Genomic DNA, 21,868 nt, shown 5'->3' on the forward strand with positions numbered 1-21,868 from the left:
TAAACAATGTGATTGACTTAACCTAAGTAGAAGGCTCCAGTTAGGGGAGACTTCAGACTTGATCAAATCCAGACACTGGCTCCATTTTTCTCTGTAAATCACAGATAAGTGTGTCTTCAGTATGTTGCCTGTGTCCTCAAGCTGACTATTCTCAAGTTAGCTATAAGAAGGCCAGCAGCAGGAACCAATACATCACATTTCCTCATTCATATTTCATGATAGAAAAACAAATTTGGCTTCCCATTGCCCTTTTAAGAGTAAAGAACTTCTCCCAAAGCCTTCAGCAAATCTGTTCTAATTGGGTCAGTTATTTGCCCATTCCTGAATCAATAACTGGCAAGGAAAGTTATGAAATTCACCTAAATGTCCACCAGCAGATGAATGGATAAAGAAAATGTGGTATGTGGCCGGGCGCAGTGGCTCATGCCTGTAATCCCAGCACTTTGGGAGGCCAAGGTGGGTGGATCACAAGGTCAGGAAATTGAGACCATCCTGTCTAACACGGTGAAACCCCATCTCTACTAAAAATACAACAACAACAACAACAAATTAGCCAGGCATTGTGGTAGGTGCCTGTAGTGCCAGCTACTTGGGAGGCTGAGGAAGGAGAATGGTGTGAACCCAGAAGGCGGAGCTTGCAGTGAGCCTAGATCGCACCACTGCACTCCAGCCTGGGTGACAGAGCAAGACTCCGTCTCAAAAAAAAAAAAGAAAAAAGAAAGAAAAGAAAATGTGGTGTATATAAACACAAAGAAATACTATTCAGCTTTTTTTTTTTTTAAAAAAAGAAAGAAATACCATTTGCAACTATACAGATGGAATTGGAGAACATTATGCTAAGTGAAATAAGCTAGGCACAGAAATACTAATACCACATGTTCTCACTTATTATATGTGGAATCTAGAACACAAGAACTCAAAGAAGCAGAGAGTAGTTACCAGAGGCTGGATGGGGGTGGGGAGTGGTGGGAATGGAGAGATGATGGTCAAAAGGTGCAAAGCCTCAATTAGATAGGAAGAATAAGATTTTCTTCTTTGACATACATTGTACAGCATGGTATATGTAGTGAAAAATATGTATTACACATTTCAAAATCACTAAAAGAGTAAATTTCAAATGTTCTCACCACAAAAAATGATGAGTATTTGAGGTGATGGATAAGTTAATTAGCTTGATTTAATTATTTCACATATTTATAGATCATCGCAACACTTTATATCCAATAAATACATACAATTATAATTTGTCAATCTACAATTAAAAATAAATGTTTTTTAAAACTGGCAAAAGGAATAGGTTGCCCCCACCAGTCATCTCACTCTTGGAGTTAAGGCCTGTTTCTCAGAAGGTACTGCTCGTATGCTCACTGCGGGACTGTGGGGAGAATGGAATAGATATTTGAGGCACCAACCACAAAGTCCACTACAACTTCCCTCCAATGCACTCTGTTTCCCCAGTGAAGAAGGAAATCTCTTGTTTGAACATGTGTGTGTGTGTGTGTGTGTGTGTGTGTGTGTGGCATTTCAGCTAATTGAAGACCCAGTGGAGATCATCAGCAGCAAACTGGAAGTCCAAGCCTTCGAACGCATTGAGGACCACATCAAACTCATTGGCTTTTTCAAGAGCGAGGACTCAGAATGTAAGTTGTCTGCCAACCCCAGCCTATGAGTCTAAAAGCTAGATTCCAAACAAGCTATGTCAGTTTACCCCAAAAGAGGATGGCTCTTCAGCATCTCTTTTGCTGGCAGAATGCAGGTTAGAATCCTTCCTGAGCCTAACACAGTGGAGTACATGTGCAAAAATTGTACAAAACAGTCAGGAAATCTGAAAGAATATTAAGGTGGGGACAGGTCGTCTGGTTTTAAAGCAGACTGAGTGTTCCACAGAAGAGAGAAAAACCCTTCTCCACTTTTCCTGCCTACCCACCTCCCAGTCGGATTTTCCCCTACAATGGGACAAGCAATGGGTGTCTCCCTGGCCTTGGCAGCTCCTATGGTCACCAGCTGGAGAGCTTTGCAGTCAATTGGAAAGCATGAGTGGAAAATTGGGGTAGGAATGGGCTTAGCAGCAGCTACAGAATGTGAAAAATCACTGGCCAAGCCCACAGCTGACCACCAAGGCTGCCTGTCATAATGCAGACACACCCTTGGGCATATTCCCTTTGAAAGCTTTGTGACCAGGTTTTGGGTGGACACAGGACCTATGATAACATCACCACAGCCCGTATAGGGATGAGAGGGTGGTGGGGTGAGTCAGGAAGAGCAGGGAGAAGGGACCAGGAGGAGTAAGCACTTGAGTACTGTACCTATTTAAAAACTGCTTTGGCAGCGTGGCCCCAATGAGGTAGGCTTTTTTCTGGTATCTCAGCCTTGGAGAGAGGAAAAGCATTAGCGGGGGTGAGCATAACTCTGGTAGCATTCATACAAGTAGGAAGTGCAAATGTGGGCTGCTTATGACTATTCCTGGGAACCCCAAAATATTCTGAAATTGTTTGCAAACCCATTTCTTTAAACAGTCTGCCCACTAGCATCCTTAGTCACCTCATCAACAACCCTTTCATTTTCTGTCTCCCATGTCCCAACTTAACCCTCTTTTCATTTGCTTCATTAAAACCTGCATTTACTGTGCTTAAAATGAAAGTGCTAGAGGGAGGTGGCTAACCAGGGAGATTTGCCCCAGTTCTTCTTTAGGCAATTTTATTTTAGTTCATACATTTCCATATCAGTCCTGACTACTCTGGGGTGCTTCTCCTGCCCCTTCCTTTTCAGTTCCTCTGTCTCCATTTGTTTCCATCTTTATGTTCCTCTATCCTCTTCATCCATGTAGCTCAGGATGGCAGATAAGAGGGAAGCAAAACCAAGGTTAGGATAAAGAGCACACCTTTCAGTACCCTTGGCGTCTTCCCCCACCTAGATGAGTCGTCATAATAACACTATTTAATTAACACATTTCATATGCCAGGGCCTATGCTAGGAGCTTATATGGATGCCTTAATTTCATTCTCACAACAAGCCTGTGAGGTGGTTATCATTATTATCTGCATGTTAATGATGATGAAAGGATGGAACAGAAAGATGTAATTAACTTGCCCATTATCACATGGCTAGTACAGTGTACAAAGTAATATGAAATATATTACATATTGCATTGTAAAAAAATTTCCAATTTTTTAAAAAAAATTTAAATGAGACTCTTATGCTTGCCTCAAGAATATAGCTTTTTTTTTTGAGACCTAGCTTTGCTTTGTTGCCCAGGCTGGAGTGCAGTGGCATGATCTTGGCTCACTGCAAACTCTGCCTCCCGGGTTCAAGTGATTCTCCTGCCTCAGCCTCCTGAGTAGCTGGGATTACAGGTGCCCACTACCATGCCTGGCTAATTTTAGTATTTTTAGTAGAGACGGGGTTTCACCATGTTGGCCAGGCTGGTTTCGAACTCCTGACCTCAGGTGATCCACCGGCCTCGGCCTCCCAAAGTGCTGGGATTACAGGTGTGAGCCGCCGCACCTGGTCCTGCTCTTTCTTTGACTGATGAGCATTCTTTTTTTGCCATTGGACATAATTCAGATAATTGCATCTCTAAAGTGTCCTTCAAGGGCACTTAGTTCAATCTGACAGCTATTGCTTTTCTTTTCATTGATAAACGTAATGTTCACATTTCTTATAATAATTTGAATGAATTTGAAAGGATTACAAATCCTAATTAAATTTTTATATCATCAATATTTCAAAATAATAATGAAACTTTTCCTTACGAATACACACATATTGCTCTACTGATCTTAATAATCATTCTTAAAAGTTAATAAAATTGCTAGTGAATAATTTTAACCGCTTTTTAAGGTTGAATTTTTTTTTTAATTTATAGGCTTTGTTAGTACATTACATATTTCATGTAGTCCTTGTAATTTTCAATTAAGTACATTTAGGCAGGTGTTTAGCAAGGTCTAGCCTTTTTTGAAACCAATAATGATTCCTCAAAATATTTTCAAAGTAAGTATAATTCATAGCATATTTTAAAATCTACTTTTTAGCTGATGGACTCTTTGTAAAATTCTTGCCCAGTTAACCCACTTTAGGATGAAAGAGTGGGGAGAGGTCTCCTGAACCCATTTCTTCACCAAAAGCTATAAACAGAAGGAGTTGTACAGGTTTGAATGTTATTAGAGTCCCTTTTTAAAAATAACAACCTTTTTGTGGAATGCAGATTCACAGGCAAACCTTTATATGATGACCTTTTTCTCTGAAGAAATATTATTTGAATCTCAAGATTTTCAGAAAGAACTTGATGTAAAGCCTTTGCACCTCCTTGTCATTGTAGCTGCACTATCAATACATGAACTTGGACATTCAAAATCTGACTTCAGAGTTTACACACTTAACTGTGTATTGAATTTATACACTACAACGTTTATACATTTAATTGTGTACACTTACCTTGCGCAGTGCTTTCAGAATCTATTTTGACATGTTTATCTACTTCTCTGAATGTTTCATCCCCACCAACTTGGTTTGGTTCTTCTTTGTAAGACCGATGATATTATTCCAAGCATTTCTGGTCAGCGTTTCTAACTGGTGCCATCAACCACACCCAGTTACTAAAATCTGTGACACTAATATCCAGTATGCACAACCCTGAAAGAGGGGGAAGAAAGGAGAGAAAATGCTAAGATAAGTTTGTAGTAAGCTGGAGGCTGGGAACTAAACGTTCAGGAGCCTATGCCAGAAGCCAAAAGAGTCATCAAAGAAAGTGGGAGGGGAGTCTGACTGGAAGGGACTAGGAACAGGTTGGTCAAGAGGCAGGGAAAGCCTAGACATGACCTGAGCTCCAACAGAATAGAAGACAAGAGGAGGCTTCTTGGAAAGCAACTGCTGTTTGGCTGAAGCTAAAGGTCAAGCCACATTTTGAATCATTCATCTAGAGGTCACCTTGCTTCGTTCTTTGTCTTAAAGTGATGTAGACCAACTCTCCAAGAGAGGAAGGGAGGCTCCTGACACAGGCCTAAGCCATTCTTTCCATCAGGGTGAGAGTACATGGAGGGGAGGAGAAATTCATCAGGGACATGGGGATTGGAAAAGAGGGGACAGAGGATTCTGATAGAGCCCATCGCTGCTTTAGACACAGATGGCCTAGGTGTTGCTTTAGCCATTCTACTTCCTTACCTTCACTCCACTCATTCTTCAAATGCTTTCAGCTGGCCGGGCGCGGTGGCTCACGCCTGTAATTTGGGAGGCCAAGCACTTTGGGAGGCCAAGATGGGTGGATCACGAGGTCAGGAGATCGAGACCATCCTGGCTAACACGGCGAAACCCCATCTCTACTAAAAAACACAAAAAATTAGCTGGGCATGGTGGCAGGCATCTGTAGTCCCAGCTACTCGGGAGGCTGAGGTAGGAGAATGGCGTGACTCCGGGAGGCAGAGCTTGCAGTGAGCCAAGACCATGCCACTGCCCTCCAGCCTGGGCGACAGAGGGAGACCCGCCTCAAAAAAGAAAAAAAATGCTCTCAGCCATCTTCTCCCCTCTACCCAATTCTCGACCCCAGCTATGAGGTTACAGGATATCTTTTCTGACTACCCACTTACTTTTATGAGGACAAGTTAGTGTGAGTGTGTATCAGTATGTGCAAGTATTCTCATGACTTTCCAACCCCCCTCTCACCTGTGCTTGCGGCACTCACCTCTGTGGTAACAACTATCACGCTGCCTTTTGATTCTTTAAAGGATTCATAGCCCTCGCGAAGCTGAGAGATTTGGAAGATCAGTATCTTTGTCTTATTCATTTTGGGATCCTCTGAATTCACATTATTCTAGAAAAAATTTGATAGAATCTTAGTAAATTCTGCATTGTCTAACAGAGGCTTATACTTCTGATGGTTAAGGGAAATGGAATTCCATGAAATGGAAAGAAGTTAATCTTATTAAGAATAAATCACAGGCTCATTGACTCTTAGGCTTACAGCATTTATTCATCACCACCACCACCACCACCACCACCACCATTACCATCACCCTCACAACTAAGGCTTGAGTACAAATCTCTTTCCCAAGTGACTCCCCAGATGGACCAAGGTACAGCACTCCCACACTCACCTGATCTCATACTGTCTCAGCCAGTGTGGACTCAACCTTGGGACCATAGTCAATCAAGGGTTTAAGTTTGAGAAATCCTCTTGAGGCATCAGAATAAAGAAGAAAACTTTAAAATGAAAAAAAGGGGAAGAAAACTAGAATTCAGCAACAGGGGTACTTCCATTAAGAAGTTTAAAATACTTCTGTGATGTCATTTGTGATTGAGGTTACTTTACACAGTGAGATGAATTTCCTTCTTAGAGCTCATTTATTCATGCACTGTCTCTAGAGGGCATGATTATAAGTAGCAGTGAGTTAGAGTGAAAGGCCTTTTTATTTTGGTTTGGAGTTTTCCGTGTCTTCTTCTCTCTCTTGTCCTCCCGGTTCCCTCTGTTTCCTGCTTTCTACCTGCAGTTCATAAAAGTGTGGTGAAGGGGTCTTCTCTTGGGCGTTTGAATGCCAGCCAATGCCAACTCCTTGTGGGGAACTATGGGTTTAAATAATATTAAATAATACCTATCTAAATAATATCTACTAAATTATTATCCCATCAGGATTAATTGACTTTCTACTCTCTACATCATTTAAAAAGAAGATTCTTCAGTGTGCATCTTGAAAATGTCTCTCCCTTCATCTTTATTTTTCCCCTTAGACTACAAGGCTTTTGAAGAAGCAGCTGAACACTTCCAGCCTTACATCAAATTCTTTGCCACCTTTGACAAAGGGGTAAGTACCTACGAAACCCCAATGTGAACAGTTTTGTAGGCATGAAGAATTAAAGTTTGAACTTGCCACCACTCTTTCTTTTCTTGTAGCAACATTAACTATCCTCCCTTGCCTCTTTCTCTAGAAGGGTTAAGAATTATATCACTAAATCACTATTGGATTTAAGATGAGTACAAAGATGACTAATTCAGAGGATGTAAGAATATTTTTAAAAACATCCAAGGAAAAGTGATGGCCCACACTTATCTTCTCATACACTGAGATGGGAAATGTGTGGGCCCAGAGTGTACCAGCCCACTCAATCACTGCTTCCTTTTTCCTTAGCGGGTATCCTCTCCCTTCCTGGGGTTGCATACTTCCCCTTCTACTGGGTCAGGATGGGGAGTAGAATGGGAACTCCTCTGTGATGAGTTCAAGCAAGTGTTCTGTAAAATACAAGAGGAAGCCAGTGAGCTGGAGCAGGGAAGGGGCATGGTAGGATGAGACTGCGTTCAGTTCTTGTATATGATGAACCACTTCTGTGGACGTGGCCCTGTCTTCAAGTCTATGATCCAGAAGAGTGATCTATAATCCAAGTATTATAATCTAAACTTGAAGAATGTTTATCCTAATTAGTTGTATTATAGTTGGGAAGGATCTCGAGCAAGAATTTTTTAAAAACTATCATGTATTAAGTGTCTGTTATGGGCCAGTTGCTCACACCTGTAATCCCAACACTTTGGGAGGCTGAGGGGCATGGATTGCATGAGCCTTGGAGTTGGAGACCAGCCTGGGCAACATAGTGAGACCCCCATTTCTACAAAAAATACAAAAATTAGCTGGGTGTGGTGGCACACGCTTGTAGTTCCAACTACTTGGGAGGCTGAGCTGGGAGGATCACTTGAGCCCAAGAGGTTGAAGCTGCAGTGAGCTGTGATTATACCACTGCACTCCATCCTGGGCAATGGAGTGAGATCCTCTCTCAAAAAATAAGAATATAAAAAATAATAAATTCAAAAAAATTTTTATGTGCCAGAGTCTGTGCTAAGAAATCTCTTTGTGCCAGAGTGTGTGCTAAGAAGTTAACATGGATTTTCTTACTTCATCCTCTCAACACTCACATAAGGGAGGAATTAGTATCCTCATTCTACAGAGGATGAAACTGAGGTGCTGAAAGATTAGGTGATTTTTTCATGGTCATGTAGTTACTGAGTTGAGAAGCTTGCTATAATCTCAGACTAGCCTGACTTCAAAGTCAGTGCTCTGTCCTACTTTACTCCAGAGAAAGAAGCAATATATGCAAACTGCGTGACTGGTGTTTGGCACACAGGAAGCATTCAGTAGTAGTTAGCCAGCTATGAGCACCATTGTTCATAAGAAGGCAGTCATCTAGGCCTAGGAAGTGGGAGGCTTGGATAGGATATTAGTAGAGAAAGGGAGGAACAGAGAAGCCGAAACTGAATCCATTACTGACATATGGTTCTGATGGAACATTTGGTTCTGATGGACTAGGTGTGGCTAAAGTGGCTCCTGTGTAAGAATCCAGCTGAAAGGAAGAGAGAGGCAGGCCAATTAATTTGGCCAAGCAACAAAGCCTTAGTTTTTAGAGGGGTGGTTCAATGTTGAGCTCAGCGTAGTATCTGTTTATAGAAGTGCCTCCTAGTGCAACTGTATAGCTTCTTGCCTGTGGCCCATGAAAAAGGTGAGGTCAGGCTATGATTAAAAATTCAGAGAGATGCTTTATTAAAACTCTGTAGGACACTGAGTCATAAGTTCCAGCGTTCACGTAGCCTTGTTGGATTTCAGAACATTTAAAAAGACAAAGGCACACAGAGCGGAGAGCACTGAGAGGACTCTGACGCCATTTGGTGCTTAAGAACTTGCACCCATCAGCTGGGGTGGAAAGGGTGTCCAAGGGGAGATGGTGGAGTTCAGAAGCCATGACTGCACCCCGTAGAGCCTCAGTGGTGTCCAGCAGGGAGTGCTAGGACAGAAGAGGGAAAAAGTAATAAATGTGAAGTGGCTGAAAGGACCTGTTTGTACAACACACCCTAGGGAATCTCAGAGAGACCGGGAGGTGCTTTGTTAAGGTCTGAAACCAGGAGAGTCAAGGGACAAGAAAGCACTAATGCAGTTACAAAAATGCAAAAAAACAACTGGCACTAGCAAAAGTGGATGTAACAAGAAGATCTGGCCATTGATGAGGTGATGAGAGAAGGCCTCAAAATAACTTAAGATAGCAAGTCTTGGCATCAAGACAGCAAAAATTATGAAGCTACTGAAAACATTAGGAAATCTAGGAAGAAGAATCTATTGAGGAACATGAGATGGGGTTATGAATTCTATTTTCTAAAAGTTGGGGAAACATTCAACTGGAAATGTCTTTAATTAATTCAGTCATTCATTCACTCAACAAGTATTTATTGAGTATCCTTTACGTGCCAGGCACTCTTCTCAGTGCCAGGGACACAACATTGAGCAAAGCAGATTCCTGCCCTTTAGAATTTAAAGTTTAGTGTGGGAAAGAGAAGATGGAAAGACAGAAAATTAAAAAGTAAACAAACCAATAAATACATCATGTGAGTTGCAGGACCGTAAAGAGGGTGAGATGTCATGGCTGCTGATGTAAATTTGGTGGTCAGTAGTTCCCAACCACTATCCATATTAGTATCCTCTGACAAGCTTTTAAAACCATTAGTCTCTGGGTCCCAGCCCTGGAAATTTTAATTTTTTAGGGTTGTGGCAGTGTCTGGGAATCTGCATTTTTGAAAGCCTCCCAAGGAATTATAAAGGGTGTTCAGGTTTGGGACCAGTACTGATCTATTGATACTAATCCTAAATCAAGCCACAGGAAGGCGCAACCTCTCTGAGGAAGCAGTTAGAGCAAGAAAGCATCAGAGGGCCAAGGATGGTTCCACTCTGCTGTACCTCACAGCCTGAAAAATATCAGTTCTTATAATCCCACATCTCCTCTCACTGACCTGTTCCTTTCTGTGTCTGAGTGAACAATGAGATGAAAAATCACTTTCTTTTCAAAATCACACTGGAGCCAAAGGGAGTTGTGACTAAACAAAGTTAGTGGAGAAGATAGATGTTGGGAAGACCTAAATTTAGTAGTGGCAAAAACCATTACTTTTGGCAAAAACTGCGACTACTTTTGCACCAACCTAATACTTGAGTTGGTTTCATTGGCAACAACCAAACTGGCTTGCGAACTGGAGGAAAAATGACCTGTATCAAAATTCATACACATGCACATGTCAGAAAATCGGCATTGCACTTTGTAGTTTTCTTATCTTTGTTAAAATCTATTCCAACTAGTTAACAAATAAAAGCATGAAAGAATTCATTTTTATGGACCTATTTGGTTCTTAATAATATAATTCATTCTTATATAATGGTAATACCCATGAACCAGATCTCCTCCTGGAATAATGCCTTGGATTCAGTAGGCCCCACTAAATACTTACTGAATAAATGAATGAATGAAAGCTTCAACCAATCAAATCCCCTTCAGTCCTTACCATCCCAGACAGGAATAATAAGAATGAAAGAGGGGGTCAGGTGCGGTGACTCATGCCTGTAATCCCAGCACTTTGGGAAGCTGAGGGGGGAGGTGGATCACCTGAGGTCAATAGTTCGAGATCAGCCTGGCCAACATGGCAAAACCCCATCTTTACTAAAAACACAAAAATTAGCCGGGTGTGGTGGCCTGTGCCTGTAATCCCAGCTACTCGGGAGGCTGAGTCAGGAGAATCGCTTGAATCCGGGAGGTGGAGGTTGCAGTGAGCCCGATACTGTGTCATTGCTCTCCAGCCTGGGCAACAAGAGCAAAACTCCATCTCAAAAAAAAAAAAAAAAAAAAAAGAAAAGAAAAAAGAAAAAAAAAATGAAAGAGAGGAATTCTCTGAGATGCAAGATGAGGGCACTCCATGATGGTGGTAGGGAGACAGTGAAGAGATCCCTGGGAAATTTTACTCAGCATTTCCAAGACTTAAATTAAGGATGCGACAATCCAATTTTTACATTCATAGACAGCACTGTGGCCCCAGACACTGGCATTCAGGAACTGGAGACTACCACCACCACCCGGTGGATTTGACTTCTGGCTCTGCTCCCTCCAGATATATGATCTTGACAAATTTCTTGCCCAAATTGTGCCTCAGGTTCATCATTTGTAAAATAAATATAATAATCATTCTTACACGTACAATCGAAGTGAGAATTAAACGAAGAATCAACCTAAAACACCTGGCAGCAGTGCCTGGCACACGATAAGCACTCCATATGTTTGTTATTATTACTGTTTTCATTCTGATCACTTCTCCTTTCATGGAAACAGTCTTCTGATTCCTAGGATATATAGTAAGCAAACTCAGAAAACCAGAATTCAATGTCATTTTCTAGCCTACTCTGGTTCCCTGCTTCATCACCCCCTCATCTATATCACCCGCCTACCCCTGAGAAGATGGAAAAGCACTTAGGAAAAACTCCACGTCTCCCTCTCTTAAAATTAACCTGACAACAAAAAAGAAAACATGGCCTGTTTCCTTTATCTCTGAGTAGGATGCTGGAATTTCTTTCCCTTAAGTACTATATAAAATGCCTTTCGGAATATAGTGACCTGGAATTAATAGCAATTGATGACAAAAACCATATGGATATCAGTGTTTCCTCAGAAGGGACCTCCTTGTGTAAGAGCTTATGCAATACCCAGCTCTTCCTCTTCCCCAGTTAGTTGCAGCCGGCCTGGGTCACGGCACCATGGGTTACCACTACAGAGCATCAGCTCTTAGGCAGTTCCTCTTCAGCTTCAAGAGAACCACTGTTCATCCCTGTGCTTTCTTGAACCACAGCTCTGAACTAGAAAAGAATGGCATTTGGTTTTCTATAGAGTGTTGCACATTCCAGGCCTCTCAAATAATTTCACTAACAGAGGTCCTGAGTTCAGCAGCTGTGCAGGCAAACAGCAACCATTCTGCCTTGACAACACACTGAACATGTGGTTGCTTTAATCCAGAGAGAAAATGTCTTCCAGGCTATGGGCTGGCTCTCCGAGCTCCTTATCTGTTGTAAGATGAGCAAATCATCCTGGCTTACTGGGGTCTGTCCAAGTTTTAGTACTGAAAGTCCTGCATCCCAGGAAGCCCTTCCACCCAGAGCAAAGCAAGATGGTCAGTCACCTCATGACTGCTGACAAACCGGGCAGCTCCCAAAGTCTGACAAACCACAAAGCAAGCTGGGTACTGAGAGATTTAACTGTAGGGCCAGCACTTCAACCTAAATAACAATTAGGGTTATGAGCAAATCAAGGACAGGCTAATGAGTTGGGTTCTGATTCTGAGTACCTATATGCCTTAAGGATCTCCATCAATTGCCTGTTTTATCAACATTGGTTCCATTAAAACCACACAACCCAGGATAGTAAATATGTTCCATTGGCATTTGCTTCCCATCCAGCCCTGGCAAATGCAGTAGAGTGACGGTGATTGTAGAATTAAACTTCCCACTTCTCATCTCAACTGCTCCCGGCCCCGGCCTGACCCTCATTTGCTAGATAAATCTTTTTCCTTCTTCTCTTTCCTTCTTTGATCACAAAAGAAGATTGGTCTAGCCAGGCCTTGGGTGATGAGTTCCTATCACTTCAACATTGAAGTTAAAACTGTACATTTGTTTTTATGTCTTTGCCAGAAAACATACACACTTAGATGGACAATACATTGCTATTCTAGACTAGCATCCAAATAAACTTTGTCTTATTTCTAATGGTTACAGGTTGCAAAGAAATTATCTTTGAAGACGAATGAGGTTGACTTCTATGAGCCATTTATGGATGAGCCCATTGCCATCCCCAACAAACCTTACACAGAAGAGGAGATTGTGGAGTTTGTGAAGGAACACCAAAGGTGCCTGAGATAGCATGCGGGGGCTGGGGGCCTGGGATCTGGGGAATGGAGAGGATCCTCTCTGTGCTACCATTTCAGACCTGCCAAGAGCAACAACCTAGTTAGTACCTCAGCAGTACAGAACTCAGTAGTATGGCTTTGTTGATCAGTGATGACTAGCACGGACATGATTACCTCTGAATGTAAGTCTACACCTGCAAGCAGGGTCTGATAAATCCCTCAGTCAGCACATCCCCTCAAAGCCAGGGCAAGATATAAATAAAATTCTGTACTAGAAATGATAGCAATTTAGTGAAAGTTCCTGTATACCAATAACCATGCCCAGTGTTTTAGGGAAACTATTTTATCTAATCTCCAACCTTACTGGGTAATTATTATTCCAATTTTACAGATCAAGGAATTGGACTCAATAGTTAAGTAACTTAGCCAAGGATGAACACTCTGTGCATAGGACTTCTGGGAGAGGAATGCTTGATACCATTTAGTGTAGCTCTAGCATGAATCAGCAAATCTTTTCTGTAAAGAACAAAATGGTAAATCTTTCAGGTTCTGTGGGCCAGATGGCGTCTGTTGCAACTACTTAACTCTGCGGCTGTGGCATGAAAGCAGCCATGGATCATGTATAAACAAATGGGTGTGGCTGTGTCCCAGTCAAAGTTTATTTAGGAAAACAGGAGGCCCTGGCTGGATTTGTCCCACCAGCTGTAGTCTTCTGATCCCTGCTCTTGAGGGAGGGATGATATGGGAAAAAGGAACATGGTAGTGCGCTCACTGGCTTGTCCATCTATCCTACCTGACATGTGTACGTGTGTGTTCATTTTACCTGGAGTACTGTGATCCCTCTCACCTGGACAGTTCTAGTTCCTTCAGGAAGGCAGTACTTGGGGGAACAAATATTAATATGTCCAGCACTATTTGCCAATATTCAGATAGAAATGAAACTATGAGCAAAATATAGATCTGCTCTATATTTTGTCTGCTCCCCTAAATATCCCTAAAGGACTTTCAATGGATACCCCGGATGATAAAACAAAGGCAGTTTTAACCTACAAAATCTGAGATTTCCTGTTTTCCCCCTCAAGTTTCTCATTCCAGGCCTGCTGTGGGCTCTCCGGAGTGGTGGCTATCTGTGAGGTGGGAAATGGCACCTTGCCCTGGGAGTGAGCTGACCCTGTGCCCTCTGACCTATTGTTTGTAACAGACTTTATAATCCTTGGATCAGTGGGTCTATGAAAAGGCTGAGTGGCTTAGGCCCAGCTTGCTGTCTGACACAGCAGAGTAGAGCTGGTCTGTTTCCTTAGGAGATAAGTGTGTTTTTAGGACTCCCCATGCCTTAAAGGAACCAGCATCTCATTTTACATTTCACGATGCTGTGGCTGCTGTATCTGCCACAGTGACCCCTACTCAAGGAAGCTCCTTTTTTTTTTTCCAGACCCACTCTACGTCGCCTGCGCCCAGAAGAAATGTTTGAAACATGGGTAAGAAAGAGGCAAATTCTCTTTGCCTTGTAGAGATGAGTATAGTCCCCAAGAGCAGTGCTTCTTAGATTAAGTCCCTAAACTCAAACCATGCTTTATTTGGCTGAGGTGGATGTCTAGGTGAGTATTTGAAACATGGACAGTTTGGGTACGAGGGCTCATAACTGTAATCCCAGCACTTTGGGAGGTTGGGATAGGGGATCACTTGAGTTCAGGTGTCCAAGAGCAGCCTGGGCAACATAGCAAAACCCTATCTATCTCTACAAAATATACAAAAAGTAATTGAGCATGGTGGCATGTGCCTGGAGTTACAGCTACTTGGGAGGCTGAGGCAGGAGGATTGCTTGAGCCTGGGAGGTCAAGGCTGCAGTGAACTGTGATCGTGGCGCTACACTCCAGCCTGGGCAGCAGAGTGAGACACTGTTTTAAACAAAACAAAACAAGACAAAAACATGGACAACATCATGCTCAATTAAAACACAGTTCTTCGTGGATCAATCTAAGCCTCTTTGGTACTACTCACTAGGCAAAATTGCTCTTAGTTCATTTCCCACAGTGACTATAGCTTCTGTTCATTGACCACCAGAGCCGCACAGTAACACAGTGGAAGGGACTCAGGCTACAAAGTCATAGAGACTTGGGTTCAGGTCCAGAATCTGCCACCTAGTAGCTTTGTGTCCTACATTAAGTCATGTGGCCTTTCTGAGCTGTCTAAATTTCCTTATTTAGAGTTGGGACTTTTTATAAGGATGAACGATATGAAGAGTTCAGAATATGGTACCTGTTTTTTTAAAAATATCAACCGAAGGCACTGGCAAGCAGCTGAGCCAACTTGTCCTCTAGGTCTGTGTCATGGATAATATGTCAGGCAGCTCAAATAGTGTTAGATGGAGGGCCTTGGAGATAAACCCCCAACCCACACCTCAGCTTTGTACAGAATTTCATAAATAACAAAGGCTGTGGAGCATTTTTCAAAGCGTTTCATGCATCCTTTTATTTGGATCTTCCAATAGCTCTAGAAAGTGATGTAGAAGAAGTATTATTAATTAGTTGGGCATAGGGAGCACACCTCTAGTCCCAGCTACTTGGAAAGTTGAGGTGGGAGGATTGTTTGAGCACAGGAGCTTGAGGCTTCAGTGGGCCATGATAATGCCACTGCACTCCAGCCTGGGCAACACAGCAAGACTCTGTCCCCCCAAACAAACAAAAACCAAGTACTATTTCAGCCCCATCTTACATAGTCAGAAACTGGTGCTCATACAGATTAATCACTAAAGGACACATAACTAATAACCATTAGTTCTTGGAACTTAAATACAGGCCATCTGGAGCCAAACCTGGTGTTCTCTGCAGAATGACTCCCCAGAGTGACTACGTCCCCACAAGGGGCCATTTGGGGTGAGGGATGGGGAGGAGGAGAAAGGAATTAACACGGAAGTATTTATCTATTTAATTCTTTGAAGTGATGGATGAACAGAACCGGGGAGTAACTTGACATTGTTTTACTGGTCTGTAACTTACTTGGATGTTTGAAGGTAAAGGAAACATTTCACAAGATACCAAAGGGTAAATAATCCAATCCAGAGGAGTGGACTATTTAATAACAACTCAGCAGAATAGAAACAAACTTTCCTAACATTTAAACCTTTCAAAGATATTAAAACGGTCTAATCGCTAGGCATAGTGACTCATGCCTGTAATCTCAGCACTTTGGGAGGACAAAGTGGGCAGATCACTTGATGTCAGGAGTTCGAGACCAGCCTGGCCAACATGGTGAAACCCCATTCAAAAAAAAAAAATACAAAAATTAACTGAGTATGGTGGCAGGCGCCTGTAGTGCCAGCTACTTGGGAGGCTGACGTAAGAGAATCACTTTCATCTGGGAGGCAGAGGTTGCAGTTAGCTGTGATTGCACCACTGCACTCCAGCCTGGGCAACAGAGTGAGAGCCTGTCTCAAAAAAAGAGTCTTATTAATATATTTTAAAATGGTAATAGCAAAAAGGTATAATAGTGCTTTTAAATAATATTTTTTTTAAAAAAATTGTTTTTACTTTTTACCCTAAAATAATTTCAGATGTACAAAAGTAGTGCAAAGAACTTCATTATCTCTTCACCTAGATCTCCCAAATGTTAACATTTTACGATGCCTTCTATCTACACAGATACATAGATAGATAGATGATAGATAGATAGATAGACACAGAGAGAGAGAGAGAGAGAGAGAGAGAGTTATCAAAATCAGGAAATTAACACTGATATAATAAGTCTACTACCATTATTCAGATTGGCCAGTTGTCCCACCAATGTCCTTTACTGCAAAAGAAAAACGTCTCTGTTTCCTGGCCCAGGATCCAATCCAGGATCCCACACTTGCATTTGCCTGTGTTTCTTTTTCTTTTTCTTTTATTTATTTTTATTTTTTTTTTGAGACAGATTCTCCCTCTGTCACCCAGGCTGGAGTACAGTGGCTCCATCTTGGCTCACTGCAGCCTCTGCCTCCCAGGTTCATGTGATTCTCCTCCCTCAGCCTCCCAAGTAGCTGGGATTACAGGTGCACGCCACCATGCCTGGCTAATTTTTGTGTTTTTAGTAGAGACAGGGTTTCACCATGTTGGTCAGGTTGGTCTTGAACTGCTGACTTCAGGAGATCCTCCCTCCTTGGCCTCCCAAAGTGCTGGGATTACAGGCATGAGCCACCACGCCTGGCCTGCTTATGCTTCTTTAGTCACCTTTAATTTGGAACAGGGTCTTGGTCTTTGTCTTTCATGACACAAAATACCACTTTAAATTGAGAGTCATTATTGATGTTCTCTTCTGCTATGGCTTTATCTTCAGTTTTTTTCTTTTTATTGTCTTTATTCCTAAGAGGCACATCTCCATTACCTAGGTTCTAGGAAGGGAGGGAATATAACACCGTGGACCCCTTCTCCCAGGTCTTTCCTTCCTGTCACAGCAGTATCACACCCAAGACCATGGTGTTTTGTAGATGGGGAGCCTCTGTCCTCACATATCCCACACTGCTGCAGAAATACTGTTGACACATAGAGGCAGATGTGCAGACAGGAAGTTCAGTGTCTGGTTTCATTGGAACTCATTCTCTCCTTTCTTTTCATTTAATGAATAAGATAAAATACAGCCTTTTGCAATAATATAAAATAATGGTGATGGCTCATATTTTCCACATTAGTGCATATTGAATTGTTCTCTACTTGGGGAAGGGCAGTGCATTGAATTTAACCAGGTAGAGAAAAGGGCAACTGAAATGGTTTATTCCTTCCCTCCCCATTCTGGAACAGCCTCATGACTCACCAGGAGCCCTAACCAGACCTAGTCAGCCCCTCATTCAAGTCTCCAACTAGAGAGGGAAGGCAGGACAGGCCCCTCCAGTGTTACCTTTGTTTCCTTGAAAGGGAGAAACAGAAATCAGTGCATCCAAAGGACCTCTGAGGAGCCACTTTCCATACCTCCTCCTCTACCTGTGTCCCCTGGCAGGTCACTGCTCTGAAGAGTGGCATCTCTGTGGGCCACACGGCCACAGCAACTTAAACCACAGATGTGGCTGTGGAAAGTGACCAGCTAGTGAACTTCAAAGTCTTTGTCTTTGGCCAGGCAACGTGGCTCATGTCTGTAGTCCCAGCACTTTGGGAGGCTGAGGTGGGCAGATCACTTGAGTCAAGGAATTCAAGACCAGCCTGGGCAACCTAGCAAAACTCCGTCTCTGCAAAAAATACAAAAATTAGCTGGGTGTGGTGGTGCGTGCCAATAGTCCCAGCTACTTGAGAGGCTGAGGCAGGAGGATCCCTTGAGCCTGGGAGGCAGAGGCTGCAGTGAGCCGAGATGTGCCATTGCACTCCAACCTGGGAAACAGAGTGAAACCCCGTTTCGAAAGAAAAAGAAAACTCTTTATCTTCAACATCCACTTCCCCAGACGCTGAGAAGTATTTAAATAAGATGGGAAAGCCAGCTAGGACTAAAACAACTATTGATCTTTCTCTCTCTCTAATTGTGCAGGTTTTTAAGATGCAGGCCATAGAAAACACATCACATATGATTACTAAAGAAACTGGTGCCCGGTAATATTTGCTGTGTGTACCTTGGAAAACTATTTATTTATTTTAAATACTCAAAGAATGTCAAGCTGTCAAAAAGAGACCCGGTGCTGATATGTCATTCCCCTTGGAGACCTCACCCTCCATCTAGCCAAGTGGCCCGCTAGAGTCCTGGGGAACTGCCCACAGGGAAGGAGAGTCAGCAGTTTCTTCTAAAAGAAGCTTCCCTCTATTGCAACAGCAAAATACTTTCAAGATGGGGTCAGAGACCCCCAGACCAGCATCTAGGTCACTCCATTGCACCTTAAATAGGGAGCCTGCTTACTTTAACCGCATTTTTTCTTTGCATCTCTTCATTCAACATGAGAACAAACATTCAACAGAGACCAGAAGGAAACTGAGTAAAATATTAAGTGGTGATATATGCGGTTGGTAGGTAATTGATACGCATAGTTTCTTCTTGGTATACCTAATATTTTCTAATTTTCTTCAGTGAGTAAGGTTTTTATTGCCATACTCCTTTTTTGAGTCTATAGGCATTAAAAAGAACCTCTGTGCTAAGCAATGAGGTTATAAAAATGAACATTGCTGTCCTGTCCTTAGGAGCTCAGGTTGAGTAGATGAAACAGTCTCAAGACATATAACGCCAACCCAGTGTGCTCACTGCTGCCACAGAGGGGCATACAAAGTGCTGGGGGATCCAAAGGAAGGGATTCACTGAAGTTACTCCAAAATCTCCAGTTCTTTGGGAAATCTTGCACTCAGTTACCTTACATACAGGCCTCTTTCCAGCATCTTTCAACTTAAGAGCCATTGATCCAAGTTTGCAACATCTTCTGCAAACCCTGCAGGGGGCAATAAAACCCTGCAGGAGCCTGTTCTGCTGGTGGTGGTGAGAAAGAAAGAGTACAGGTTCTGTGGTCTGAATGCTTGTGTCCCCCCGCAAATTCATACATCGGAAGCATAGCCCCCAAGGTAAGGGTGTGAGGAGATGGGGCCTTTGGGAAGTGATTAGGTCTTGAGGGCTCAACCCTCATGTTGGGATTAGTGCCCTGATTAAAGAGGCTCCAGAGAGCTAGCTGGTCCCTTCCACTGTGAGGATACAGCATGAAGGCAGTGTTTCTGAGCCAGAAAGCAGGTCTCGCCGGACACCAAATCTGCCAGTGCCTTGACTTCCCAGCCTCTGTAACAGTGAGAAATACATTTCTGTGGTTTATAAGCTATCCAGTTTTTGATATGTTGTTATAGCAGCTTGAATGGACCAAGATAGTGGGCTTTGGGGCCAGACAGAACTGGCTTGAATCCCTCTTCTGTCACTAGTAGTTCTGTGGCCTTAGGTAAGTCACTTTGATTCTTCAAGCATTCAATAAGACTAAGACTTTCTTATGAGATTTTGAGATGATGTTCTTACAAAGTAAGTATGGAAAAAATAGCAAATAGCAGATATTGTTGCCACTTTAATAATTGTTATTTTAAGGAATAATCCCTTCTTTCAGTGAGCTTGCCATCTAGTTGAGGAGGGAAGATTCATGCAATTAAAAACGGAATTTCCAAGACAATGTAACCTAAAGACCAAAAGAGAGATCTGAGTAGCAAAGGCTGTGGGATTCAGAGAGGCCCTGGGAGTTCCCAGCCCTGAAGTCAGCACAGCTCTTCCTCCCTGTGGAAGCTGGGTTCTCACTGAGTAACCCCGACTTGCCGGCTTGCCCTTGGGTTCCTACTCTGTGAGTTTATTACTTGAAAATGCCTGGCAGCTAGGGCTGGCCTGCTTCCTTGTAGATGTGGAATACAGGTCTGTGTGCTGAATCTTTGTGATGCACACAGAGGCAGGCTCTTTCCCTTAGTGACAGTGCTCCCTCCAGGGGCCATCTTGGGTCTGGGGAGTGACAGCCGTATTATGAGCAGCCTCCTAGAAAACAAATATGGATTCTTAATTCTAAAGCCAATTTCCAAATGCGTTCTAGCAGGGCACACAGAAATGAAGCCCGCTTCACAGAGTTAACAGCGCTCACTCCCATCTGATGGCAGGAGACAGAGACACAGGCTAGCCTAATGAGAACTGATTGGGATATTCTGTCTGGCGATAATAGCAAATGTAAAACAGTGAAACCTCGGACTCCCCTTCTGGTTGCTGTCGGATTTGTGTAATAAGCCAGCACACACAGGCACACACATGCGTATATCTGTAAAATTAAATTCCCCAGAGAATCTGACCAAGGCAATGCCCACTCTCTTGTTTTTAATAATAATATTTTCCATTTAATCTTTCTTAGAATTTGTGGAAGTTTTGTCCATTCCAAACTCAAAGGAAAAAAATTAGCATTTAGATAGGATTGCACCAGCATTAAAATCAATTGAAATGGAAACGGAGATCACGGGAAGGTTGAGATGCCTGGAGGTTTCTCCATAGGATGATTCTGATATGACATTCAGAGTGCCCAAAGCATACCTCTCCCCATGTCTCATCATCAGTATGCACTCAGCTTTGTCCCCAGGTGCCTCTTTCTCACACATATTCCTCTCCAAGTCTCCTGAGAATCACATTTGTGACAGCAGAGCCCCTTCCAAGCTCTTTCTCCAGAAATAATCATTGCAAAGGAGACACAAGGCATAGGGTCCTTGCTGTCCAGGGTGTAGAGACATGAAATGCCCCTCGTTTGCCCCATAGACTTAAAATACCCTCTTTAGGCTCTCCTTCCTGCCCCTGCCCCCACAGCTATACCCACTTTTCTTAGTCACACACCCTCAACTTTCCCTACACTCAAATTCCAGACAATCCCTGCAGCCTCAGAAGTGCGTTGGAGGCCTATACTGACTGGGCAAGGACTTCAAGGAAGTCACCTAGAGGTCACAGACAGCAAAGCGTCCCCTACACACTACATGGGTTCCGTAGGCAGGGACCTAACAGGGAAGCTCAACCGTTGTCTGTGATTCTTGTGTGAACAACACCAGCCCACATCCTAATTGACCTCAATGATTCCTGTCTGCCATCCATTTGGGGATAGTTTCAGGATCTGTCCACAGCATTCGGAAGCCTCCATAATCTGGTGCATCACTGACTCTATCTGCCAGTGGTAAATTCTTGAAACAGAGACTGACAACTGCTTTTACTGAGCCGCCTCTAGAGCCATTGTTGCCCTCGGATCTCCTCATAAACCAGACTCATGTTCTTTTTCATTTTGCCTTTTGTTGTTGCTCTCCCGGAACCACCAGACCACAGGAGTGAGGCTTATTTAGTGCTAATGTCTTGCGTGTGGTTGGTATTTCCCTGTCTTGCAAACTCATTTATCTGAGTCCCTGGTCCAAACCCTATGCATTCCTACCAGTTGCTCCTCAGCATTCCTTCCTTAATGTGAGCCCCACTGTACTCCTCTGTGCCTCTGTGTTCATCCCCACTTCCACACTTCTCCCTACCTCTCCTGTTTCCATTCCAGCTTCTGAGTCCCTGTCCCACGCTCAGTCCTTTGTATCCCTTCAGCTGGAAGTGTAACTTTTGATTCTTTTCTCATACAGGAAGATGATTTGAATGGGATCCATATTGTGGCCTTTGCAGAGAAGAGTGACCCAGGTAGGAAATTTTCAATCTGCTCTTTTACAACTTTAGCAAGAACCGATTTCTCACCTTTGTCAGCCCTCACCTTTCTCTTCTCTCACGTCCCAT

General features: G+C 42.9%; 1 protein-coding gene across 1 annotated transcript in view; it reads left to right on the forward strand.

The window, feature by feature from the left end:
* The window catches only part of CASQ2 (calsequestrin 2), a 70,789-nt gene that overhangs the window by 30,092 nt on the left and 18,829 nt on the right, over positions 1-21,868 (forward strand). Inside the window, exons 4-8 of the mRNA XM_007977450.3 lie at positions 1,529-1,640; positions 6,721-6,794; positions 12,549-12,679; positions 14,112-14,157; positions 21,721-21,775. Coding sequence (XP_007975641.3) covers positions 1,529-1,640; positions 6,721-6,794; positions 12,549-12,679; positions 14,112-14,157; positions 21,721-21,775 — 418 coding nt within the window. The remainder of the gene's footprint in view (positions 1-1,528; positions 1,641-6,720; positions 6,795-12,548; positions 12,680-14,111; positions 14,158-21,720; positions 21,776-21,868) is intronic.

This window comes from Chlorocebus sabaeus, chromosome 20 (genome assembly GCF_047675955.1).
Source record: "Chlorocebus sabaeus isolate Y175 chromosome 20, mChlSab1.0.hap1, whole genome shotgun sequence".
Lineage (NCBI taxonomy): Eukaryota > Metazoa > Chordata > Mammalia > Primates > Cercopithecidae > Chlorocebus > Chlorocebus sabaeus.